Here is a 12,259-nt window from a genome sequence, read left to right as displayed (position 1 = left end):
GCTCTCCTCAGGGAGGTTTGGTGGACACATTCACTATACACTTTTAGATGTCAGGCAAAAACATTCCTCTTTAACCAAGCCTTTGGCCGATTGACATCCAATGTCCTATTAAAATGTGTTGTAGAAGGGGGGATTATTGGGTTGTCATTGTTTATATTTTCATTACGTATTTTATATTCTAATTTTATGATGTGAACCACCCTGAGGTCTACAAATATATGGGGGTATACAAATTTAATAAATAAATAAAATTTAAATATCTAACTATAAAAAGAACCAAGGCCATGTTTCCCACAGGACTAATCAATGGAATACATCTCTTCTCTGGAGTAAGCAATTATGTTAAACCTATTTCACTATAACACAATATTAAAATAAATGTTTTAAGAATATATACTCTTTTTTAGCCAAAACAATACTTAAAATTTATCATTCCACTGTGACATTTAATAGAAGAACACTTCTCAGATTACACAGAGTTCCAGGAATATTCCCAGTTGCACACCGTTTAAAGCTCCCCAAATCTGAACTGTTTTAAGTTCTATAGGCAGTTTATAATAGAAGTGTTTTGCTTAACTTAAGTAAATCACTCTTAGATAGGTAAAGGTAAAGGTACCCCTGCCCATACGGGCCAGTCGTGTCCGACTCTGGGGTTGCGCGCCCATTTCGCTTAAGAGGCCGGGGGCCAGCGCTGTCTGAAGACACTTCCAGGTCACGTGGCCAGCGTGACGAAGCTGCTCTGGCGAGCCGGCACCAGCACAGCACACGGAAATGCAGTTTACCTTCCCGCTATAAAGCGGTACCTATTTATCTACTTGCACTTAAGGGTGCTTTCGAACTGCTAGGTGGGCAGGAGCTGGGACCGAAAGACGGGAGCTCACCCCGCTGCGGGGATTCGAACCGCCGACCTGACGATCGGCAAGTCCTAGGCGCTGAGGTTTTACCCACAGTACCAGACAATTTTCAGAAGAGCAGAAAAATATAAGCCAATTAAATATATTTCTCAGTTGTAAAAGGTTTACAGCTTTCCTTTAGCTAGTAGACAGGTAGTCCAATGCTATGTAGAAGTTAACCCTACTGAATGTAGTGAGGCTTACTCTAAGGCAAGTGCATATAATTCTCACAGCTTGAACAAGTATTGTTATAGACTTCCTGGTATTTATGTAATATTTTATTCCACTCTGTAATATTGTATTTCAACACTTGAGGGGGTGGAAGAGGTTATACATATTCAGTTCAGATATGCAGAAGATGCTGTGCACATGTAAAACACAGCAGTTATATTAAAGGAACCTGCATTTTAATGTATGCATGGACAGAATCCTATTCTATTCTTACTGACTCAAGGGATTTCCAAAAAGGTTAAGAAAATTATCCTTAAACATTCTATCACTATTGTCTGAGGCCTCAATCGCCTGCTTTCAAATGCTCCAACAGATAAAAGGCAAAAAGAAAATGGCTTAATAATTTTAATGTCATGTGCCTATAAAAGTGAGGCCAGGAGGAGCCTGGGTTTCAGCTTCTCTTTCTCTATTATTGGAGATCTGCTGTGGTCAATACAGTACTGAGTAGAATTACACGTCAGGTCATGCGCCCAGAATAATTAGGAGGTTCTTCATACCTTTTAACCTGTGTTAAGGTTTTAGACTTCTTAGAAGTTCTTGTAAGTTTATGTTAAATCTGCTGCAACTCGATTTCTTATGTACAGTGCCAATCCTGAATGTATTGGATTTGTGACCATTATGCTCATTTGCCTTCCATAGCAGTAACGCTCTGCTGGATGAAATATTAATTGCCTCTAGTTTATTTTTTGGGAATCCCGCAACGAGTTTTTACTCTGCTAACTATACATTGGAGTTCTGCTCTGGCTCAATATTGAGTAGAATTCCATGACAGTGTTATGGTGATCAGCAAGTGAAAGGTGTCCACTTATTTACTCTATGTTGAGAATCTCTTAAGTAGTTCACAATAAAGCAGGGGTTGGCAAGGGTTACCTGCCATGGGCTGGATCACTCCCTCGGAGATTGTCTGTGGGCCGGACTGGCGCAGCACAACACCAGAAATTGCATCTGTGCATGTCTGTGGCACCAGAAATTGCATCTGCGCATGCCCAGATGCCAAAAATCACACCTGCACAGAAGCACAAACTCTGACGCCATTCAGCGAGTCCCCCATGCGCTAAACCAGAGCAGCATGGCGCGGGGACTCGCCGAGTGGGCGGCTCAGTTCAGGGGCAGCTTGTGGGCTGGTAAAACGGTCTTCATGGGCCGCATCCAGCCCACAGGCCGCACATTACTGCAGTAAAGCAATACAATTAAAAGCAATCCTAAAGGCTAGATTAAAAATAACACAAATAAAGTTGAGCAAAGGACAAAGCAGCAAATAAAGTTGTCTGTATATGTATACACGTTTTTAAGGTAGAGGAATAATATTTTATGTGCATTTGACAGTGTTGGTGGATATGTTTCACAATTTTATACTTTCCCCTGTGCACCTATGGATGAATATAGGCAGCATATGACGATGAAACTATTCCACTATTTCCCACATCTACATATGACATGGTTCTTAAACAAAAACAACTTACTACTGAAAAGTCAAATTAAATGCAAATCTTTTGAAACATTTTAGTCCAAGTCCATAAAAGTAACAATGGTTGAATCTGTCTCTTTAATTAATGTTTCATTTTTAAAAAGAACCCTTTAAGTATATATATATATAATGTTACCATAGAATGACATCTAAAATTAATTCTGATCCTAAATACATTCATAAACACTAGTACTGAAATGAAAAGGAGCCACATAACACTTTCAGTTCTTAGCCAAGGAAAGGTGCCAAGAACGACAGCCTGGGAAAAAACAAAAACATGTTAGGACAGGAATTCCCAGAACCATGCTGCAGGGAGGTTCATCAAGCCACAGAAGGGAAGGCGAAACAACAGGGGGGAATTATCTGACTGCCCCCTGGCAGATTCCAATAAATAACCCAATCGTATGACCCACTGAATCTACAAACAATAACTTGTCAGCTTTTATGCCAGAATCTTGTAACCAGCAAGTCTACAAATGGCAGTTTCAAGCGAGCTATAGCCCCACGGTCCCAGTATGAGAGCAAGACTTGGGGGGGGGGGGGCTGCCAATTCATTTGTCCCCTGAATGATATCAGCTCCATCAGAATGTGAGGACATTCTTCACTGTATGCTAGGCCTAGGAGGCTGGGAAGTCTATCTGCCCTTTTTAGATACAGAATGTTGTAACAGTTGCAGGGATAAAAGCCAGCACTTATATCCTGAACGTTCTGCACTTCCAATACAAAGTTGCACCCAGTATCTTAATGGGCTTCAAAAGGCCCAAAGAAAATGTACAGAAGGAAAGCCATATGTGAACCTATATTCTTTCTATTTCATATTCCTAATGGGACAACAACAACAAAAAGGCGGGTGGAGGCATGAACCACATCAAACCAGGGCTTTCTTCAATTGGCTCCTTGTATAATGAATCAGTATTCATGAAGGAGCAAAGCACCACTTACATGTAATGTTATACTACAGTGGGGGATAGGCCACACATCAATAGAGCACTTAACTATACTGATAAAGCCTGCCATTCTGATAAAGCCTGCCATTAAGCAAGCTCAAAGAAAGCCAGAATATAAATGCAATAAAATAAATAAATATTAAGACATACCTCTGAAAGGGGAGCAGTGAAATCTTACGCACAGAAACAAGTTCCTCTGAATTCAGTGAGATTTATTCACAGGTGTAAGAATTAAAAAATGTTTTTCTAAGGAAGTGTTTTGTCTACTCTTCAACAACACTGGTTTGGAATGTTTTTACTTCCACAAAGTAGCCCTAAAGAATATTTCTACATTGCAACCGACTACAGCACTTTTTCTTTGGAGTATGTATCTTTTGTATATACAGTATTAGTATATGTGTACCATAATGTAGACACAGGAAGGAAGGAATTCTCTTAACTTTAATCCTATACAAAGATTAAGTGTAAGTGTTGCCCTCCTACATGAATTGGCTTCGTAAATCAAGAGGAGTGCTCTATTAAGTAGAATGACTACTAAATTAACTTTGTCGTGAGCCTGATTTGTTTCATAAGTCAACAATCACATAGCTTAACAAACCCTGTTTGACATGAAACTGTGGAGAACAAGGAAGTTCAAATACAAGCTTCCAAAGATTTCACATTCCTCACATGATATGCTGGTAGTTGTATCTCACAATAGTACATCAGTGAGTTTGAGTGTTTTTCCTAGAAGCAAGGGGATCTCTTCAGCAACAACCACCTTAAGACTATTCCGTACACGCTAAATTTTTTTTCTGTAGGATACAGTGTTAAAAACTTACTGCATTTGTACATCAGGAGCCTGCTTCGGTTTACAAGACAAACTACAATGTTACTTAACAGTAAGTGTTGCATAACCGTCACCTCTAAAGTAAACATTGGAGACATAATGGCTATCCTTGTTATGAGACTGCTGCTTTTCTAGAATCCAGAAACTACTACATAATGTACCTAAGGCTGCTTAATAAGCACAGATAACTTTCAAGTACTGTAATGTGAAGTCAGATGCATAAAGTACACTGGCAACCCCCCCCCCCCAATTATTTATACTGCATGGCAGTAACACCTGCCAACCCCCCTGCCCCAGCACTTTCATGCTGGATTAGAAAAATAAACTAGGATGACTTTTTAAAAATAAAAATAAAAATCCTGCATCTCAAGGTTAACACTAGCACCTTGAGGACAATACTAGCTTTGCCAAAGTTATAGAATTCAATTTGTATACATTATTCCAATGGATTTCCTCCTGCATTTGTTCCTATTAACAGTTTTAAAAGACTAACCAGTTAGACTCCACAATCTACATTAAACATTGGTATGCACTTTAGTAAACTTTAAAATTGCTAACACAGCACAGACCGCTCCCAAACCATTCCATTTAATCTTTCTTGAAGTCCTTTGGGAAATCCCACCAAGCTCAGTACAGTTACTTTGTGTTGGGGAATAAATATTTCATCAGCAGTGCTACTTAACCAATAAACACAGATTAGTGAAAAGTGGTACTCATAAACACTACAGAAAAAGGATATTATTATTTTTACTAAATATTAATTTTAAATCAAACACCAAAGGGTAAACCTTCATACCTATGATTAACTTTTTAAAAATTAACTATTGATTTCATATATTCCTAGGATCGGAATTTACACACCCATTAAAAATATAAATCCATTTTTTTCTATGATTACTTATCAGTCTCTTAAAGATGAAACCAATCTATCTGAAAGTACATAGCTTTGACAGCTTGGTAAACATGTACATTGTACAGTTTTACATTTGTAAAGCCTCGTTTGAAGAATTACAACCATTACAATAAATACGAAAAAGTGCACAGATTACTGACACACTTAAAATATTCCATCTGTATCACAACACTCCTGGCCTCCACAACAAGAAGATGCCGCTCCGGAGGCTGACACTGTACAACATTGTGGCCTACGGTGGTGAGATAGAGAGCGGCAAATCACAATACTGTACAATATAATCATCATAAAACCAAGCTGAGCAAATGAGTAAATGATCGTCTTCGAATCACAGATGAGCCCACTGCAGTGGCAGAAGCACAGTCAGCACAACGTGGCTTTCTGCACACACACCATACATTAACCAGCAATCCCTGTTAAGACAGCACAAGTCACAGCCCACAGCCAAAATAAGCCAAAAGCTACATCCATTGCCGCAAGCTTTCGATAATTATCTTAAACTTACATTGAACAGACTGCCAGACCATCACCTTAAATGCCTGCTGACATCCTTGGTCAGGGAGCCCAGCCACACTGACGGACAGAGCAATCCAATGCAGGTTTACCCAGAACCAAGTCTCATTATGTTCAGTGGGGCTTACTCACAGGTAAATGTGCACAGGGATGCAGCCTTACACTCAAATCATTCCTTCATCCCCTCCCACCTCCCAGTCCTTGTTCTGATTTTAATCAGCTGTTTGAATTTAACTGGGTCATCAGAGCCTGACAAAAATAGAGCCCCGAATCAAGGCTTAATTTTACTGCAACTCAGCCCAGGAATCCATTTCCAATAGCACAACTAACTGCTGAAATATATGTAGCTCCTAAGATGCCCCTGTGCATGTGCAGAGTGGCTTTTCCTCCCTAAATCACAACCTGTCACCACAAATTTAGAACAAGGTCCAGAACGGTCCCCACGGCAGGCCATTGCAAATCCCAGCCCAGTTTTTCCCAAGATGAACAAAATAAAACAGTGAGCACTGCCTTAAACTTAAGACTTAAACCTTTCAACGGAAGAACAAGAGGCTCCTTTAGACCTTTACAAATTATTTACAAACATCTAGGGGAGTCACTAGATGCCTTTCTAGCAGAGCAACGAAAGGAGGGATGACACAGATTGCGCAAACGGTTAACTCGGGCCACCAAATCCCTTTGCACATGTTTAAGAGTTATCCCAGGGTACCTTGTTTAGAACGAATAATAATAATAATAATAATAATAATAGGATAGATAGATACAATGGGGGGGGGGCGTGATCCACAACTGAAGACTGATCGACAAGCTGAAGAAACTGCCGGAACACAATAGCAAAGCATAACCTTACAAGGGGGAGGGAGAGAGAAACAAAAATACAAAAAGTTGCAGTGCGGGCACTACGAGGGTTTGGAGGCGATGCGCTCGCAGCAAAGCAACGCGCAAGGTTACAGGGAAAAGGGCATCAGGGTTAATTGGAGGAGGAGAGGCGTGCAGTGTGTGTGTGTGGAAAAGAGGCGACAGCTTTGCAAAGGGGAGCGGGGAGGGGAAACCCAGACCTCGGCATGGAGAAAAAAAAGGCACCCGTTTTTGCTCTCCAGGAACATCCACCCCACCCTACCCCACCCCACCCACCCAGCCGACCCACTTACATTTTCTGCACGGGTTTCCGCCGCTTGCGGCTGGCGTAGGTGACACTGGGGTTCATCCTGGCCCCGCTGGCCGAGGCTCCAGCTCCTCTCCTCTCCTCGGGCTCCTGCGGCAGAGAGCGGCAGCCCCTCGTTACTTCTGCACCGCCGCCCGAAACAACAACCGCCACCCCTCGGCTTGAGAAGCAGAAACCTCTCCGCAACTATGTCAGCGGCGGCTTAAGAAGGGACCTTGTGTGTGTGTGTGTGTGTGTGTGTGTGTGTGTGTGTGTGTGTGTGTCTGTGTGTGTGTGAGAGAGAGAGAATATTCCTCTCGGGGCGAAACGGCTCTGCCCGCAGCTTCCCGGCCTGCCTTGACACCGTTGTTGTTCGTCGTGCTGCTGCTGCTGCTCGCCCTGATGCCACTCCTGCCGCCGCGGCGCGGACTCCCCTGAGAGGCGGCCGACCGAGGGAGAGAGGAAGGGGGCGGGCGGGCGGGCGAGGAGGCGGCGGCAGGAGGAGGAGGAGCGGCTGCGGCGGCGGGGGACGGGGCCAGGTGCTCGGCGCCGGCTACACCCACTACGGCCGCCCTCCTCCTCCTCCTTCCCTCCCTCTTTCTCTCTCCGTCTGGCCGGCGGGAGTGCGAGACAGGTGCGGAGGCGGCGGCGGCGGCGGCTTCCCGGGCAGCTGCCCTCAGTCGCCGTCTCTCCTCCTCCTCCTCAGGAGCGAGGCGGGAAGCGAAGCCTCGCTTCACCTCAGCGAACGTCGCTGTCGTCGTCGTCGTCCCTCAGTGTCGGCCAGAAGGCCTCGCTACTGTTTTCCCCTCCCTCCACGCACCCTCTCCCTCTCTCTCTCTCTCTAAGCTATAGCAACGGCTCTTTCCGTCTCAAAAGCCACCCCGCCAGCCAGGCAGCCCAGCCTGCGCTCTCTCCCCCGGGGCCCGCCCCGCCGCCGCCCACAGAGGAGGCCCTTGTGGGCGTCGTCGGCGTCAAGGGGGCGGCGCGGCGCCATGTTGGGAAGGTCAAGCGAGGGAAGCGAGCAGGCACGGCGGGTGGATGGGGGAGAAGCCGAAGCAGGCGGCAGGGCCTCCTCCTCCTCCTCCGGCGGTTTTCCCGATGCCACGGGGTTCTGGGCCCCAGGAGGAAAGGGTGGCCACACATCAGGACAACTTTGCCGCGCTTGCGGGGAGGACAATAGACCCCCACCATAACAAACAAGCGACGCGATCAGATTGAGGGTGGAGAGAGAGAGAGGTTCTTCTTTTTCTCTCTTCACGCAGTTTGCCGAACGCGCACGTGCGAATCAGACTGGGAAGTGGTTGGCCTGAAGTCCTGTGTGAGCGCTGGAAAGAAGTTGCTGCAGGAAAGTGGCTCCCCGCCCGCATGGCTCACCTGCACTGGCAGACAGTATTAGAAATGGATTTGGTCAGCTCTTTCTCCCTGCCTTTTAAAAAGAGAAATTCCCCAGAGCTGCTTAGACCACAATCCAAAGAAAACACAACGTTAAATCTAGGCAGTAAGTAAAAAACTCAAAATAGGTAAGAAGCAGTAGTACTTCGGTGCAATATCAGAAATTGCAGTCTCTCATAGAACATTTTGTTTTTTTGTTTTTTTAGTTGGAAGGGACCCTCAGGGTAATCTAGTCCAAATCTGCAATTTGGGGATCCTGCCATAGACATCCCTAGGTGGGCTCGAACCACCAACCTTCTGGTTTAACAGCCAGACAAGTAGATAGATATGGGGTGCAGTTGTCAACACAAGAAGCATCCCAATTCTGCACAGTTGTTTGTGACCATCTAAAAAGAACATCCATAGAGATTATTTGCTGAGTGAATGCTATTTGAAGGAACTCCATTAATTTTAAAAGATTGCTTTTTCCCATAGCTTCACACCCCCTCAAACATGGCATATATCCTTTAATTTATGTGATTTTAGGGAAGCGCAGCTCTAATAAATCAAAGATTCTTGTAGTACCTTAAAGAAACCCCACACAGGGTGATGCTTCCATTAGACACAATTCCATCAGGTCTACAATTCTGATGATATATTCTGCAGAGTAAAGATGGATAGGCATGAACCAGAGCTAACTGAATAAACAGAAAAATAATTGTTTCCTAGGACAGATCCTACTGTCACTGTTTTAAATAAATGCTATACAGGGTAATGAGATGTGTTATAGTCTTGTGCTGACAGCGTGCTATAGATCAAATAATACCAATGTAAACTTGAAGGAGAGGAAATGAGGGCTCTACAACACTCTTTGGCACTTGAGAAATCAGTTATCTGCCTTCGTCTTTTTAAGGTGCATTGATGTTTTTGATGTCTTTGCTGTAACTACAAGGAGAGAAAAGCTGAGATAATGAACTACATTTGATGGACGTATGGATTAAATCCGGCCACAGATCCAGGAACTGCAAAACAGTTCGTGACCTATAGGGTTATATAACCTCTGTGGTTACAGCACTCCACAATATAGTAGCTAAGTGGATTCTTTCAGTATAATAATTACAAATAAATTTATTAATTTATTTCATAGAATCAAAGAGTTGGAGGGGACCCAAGGGTCATCTAGTCCAACCCCATGAAATGCAGCAATCTCAGCTAAAGCATCCATGACAGATGGCCATCCAACCTCTGTTTAAAAACCCCCAAGGAAGGAGAGGCCACCACCTCTCGTGGGAGCCTGTTCCACTGCCGAACAGCTCTTACTGTCAGAAAGGTTTTCCGAATGTTTAGTTGAAATCTCTTTTCTTGCAACTTGAAGCCATTGGTTCAAATCCTACCCTCCAGAGCAGAAGAAAAGCATTTTTAAAAAAGATTTCTAAACTGCTTAATATTTTAAAATCTCCAAGTGGTACACAAAAATACAATATAAAAACAATAGTATGGTATCATAAAAACAAATATAGCTAGTCACATACTTCAGAGTTCCTGACAAATAACAGAAGATTATACAAGACACACCTTTGTGAAAGGAAACAAAATCAGAAGGGTTTAGGTTTGTAAGAGTCCATATAGAGAAGTGCATTGGAGTCTGCATGTGCCTTATAAACTACCTGTTAAAAATCAGGACCAAGATGTGGGTAATCCTACATTGTAGGTAATACTGATATAATAAGGGCTGCGGACTGGTAGCAAGCGAAACCAGGATAGGGATAGAAAACCAGACCACCAGGCAGGAAGTGGAAACAGGACAGAGAGCAACTACACTATTACAGGCCAGTTAGCTTTGTGTCTGTGTTGGAAAAAACTAAGAACATAATTTGAACCTATTGGACCAGGCCTGTGGTGCAGCTAGTCAAGGGTACTGTTTTCACAATGGCCAACCAGATGCCTATGGGAAGCCCAAACAAAAGTAGAACCTGAGCACAACAGCCCTCTCTAACTTCCTTGGACAAACTCTATAGAAACACAGTGGTACAGTAGCTCCTTTCATCCATTTATCATTGAATGGGTACTTCATATAATTAATAGGAAACAGTGTTTATGTTTAGGTCTGCACCCAAATGGGATTAGAAGTCATGATCTAATAGAAGTATACACACAAACAACTCCCATCTATATGCTTCATCAGTGCAGACATTCACACCAATGCACAGAATTCTAGCTGCGTGGAATTACTGCTACTAATTGGAGTGAAGCACTCCTTATGCAGTTAAGAGGGTTCTCATGCATTACATTGAATGAGTCGCTATGGAATGTAACAGTTGTTCACTTTAACATATAAGCAATCTGCATATACAAATAGTGGGACTGTAGAAATCAACATGTGTACATCCTTTCACACAAACATTTGTACGTGTGTGGAGACAACTTGTGCCTGTGGTCATTGTGATTTGTGAACAAGTCTAATGTGTGCTGGAGACCAATTTATCAGCGGGGGGAAATAGGCCAAGGTTGCAATCCTACACAAATTTACTTGAGAGTAAATCCCATTGAACTTAGTGGGACTTACTTATGAATGAATGTGCTTCAGATCACTCTATGAAGCACAGGAAGTGGTCTAAGGATGTGGACTATCTTCCATTGAAACAAATGGCAAACTCCTTAAAGGAGAGAGAGAGAGAGCGCACAATTCTGAGATCACTTGCAAGGTGATGATACATTTTGAGAGCTGGAATTCATTCCTTTAAGAAGATGTGAAGGAGCATTATGCCGTTCTTAGTTCAAAGGTAGCTAGTCAACTGATATATCTCTGGTTGCAAACCAGTCATTGAAATGTTTGATTGTCAAGCCAATTTGGGTGGAAATGGTCCAGTAAATTTCAATACTACTATTGCAGAGTAAATGGCTTCAAGATTATAAACTTTATATCTCAGAGTGTTTTCATATGTAAGACTGAAATAGTCTTTGCCTCTCTCATATTTATATTATGTCTGATCATTGTTAATGCAGCCTAGAGGTATTTATAATATGAATGGGTAGTCTGGTCAATGTAGGTTTTACACTTAAGCCTAATGTGTGGAAATACATTGAGAGAACACCAATAGTGTTATTTTTAAAAAATCAATTCCCTAGAAGAAGCGTGCCAAAATGGCTTGGTTTAGCAACATCCTCTTAAAGTGGAAATATTCTTCCATTTCGCAGCCAAAAATCTACTTCTAAGAATACTCTGGAACTAGTCTTGACAAGCTGGAATCTGGGTTCCATCTTCTTCTGCATCCCAGCGCAGCTTCTGTACAAAGGGATGAAGTAAGATAGTCTTTCAGATACACGAGGTCATCTCTTGCTCATTTCCCGCTTTGACAATAATGATAAAGATCTTTAAAAGGACATGGTATCGAAAAGGTTGGGCAACATAGAACAGTGCGGACTAGTTGCCTTATATAGCCATCAAAAAGCTGTGGCTTGAACCAGTTGAGTTTTCCAGCTCACCAGAATCATTTCGGACAGGAGTCTGTTGCAGCAACCCAGCTTGATACAAGCTTGCAAAAACAAGAGCACCTGTGTTTTTCGATTATACTATAATGTGACATTATTAGGATTCCTAAATTCTTATCATAGTTATTATTTAAGTCTCCATAAATAATCACAAAGCATATGAAGCCCCATATTAACAGCTTCATTTGGGGGGCCCAAGGCAAGCTAGCTCTGGGAGAAGGATTGTGTACATGTCATTGTGCTTGTATGCAGGTCTGGGGAAAAAATCCAAATCTCAAGGCCGTGAAGATGAAATCAGCGATTGTGGGTGTCTAGGTCTGAGCCCAAATACAGAGATAACATCCATGTTCTGAGAAGACTTCTGAGTGTTATTTGTGAAAAATTCCTACCGCAAATTGCCTAAGGATATGCTTCTGATTTTCTATATGGGGCCAGAATGATGTGGCTATATGCCGCCT

The 12,259-nt window shown here is 42.9% G+C and overlaps 1 protein-coding gene across 1 annotated transcript in view; it reads right to left on the bottom strand.

Moving 5' to 3' along the window:
• The window catches only part of AHR (aryl hydrocarbon receptor), a 53,294-nt gene extending 45,460 nt beyond the window's left edge, over nucleotides 1–7,834 (bottom strand). Inside the window, exon 1 of the mRNA XM_080974670.1 lies at nucleotides 6,946–7,834. Coding sequence (XP_080830796.1) covers nucleotides 6,946–7,001 — 56 coding nt within the window. The 5' untranslated portion in view covers nucleotides 7,002–7,834. The remainder of the gene's footprint in view (nucleotides 1–6,945) is intronic.
• Between the last annotated feature and the right edge of the window lie 4,425 nt (nucleotides 7,835–12,259).

This window comes from Podarcis pityusensis (genome assembly GCF_964106645.2).
Source record: "Podarcis pityusensis genome assembly, chromosome: 12".
NCBI lineage: Eukaryota > Metazoa > Chordata > Lepidosauria > Squamata > Lacertidae > Podarcis > Podarcis pityusensis.
This window is presented reverse-complemented; position numbering and strand designations above follow the sequence as displayed.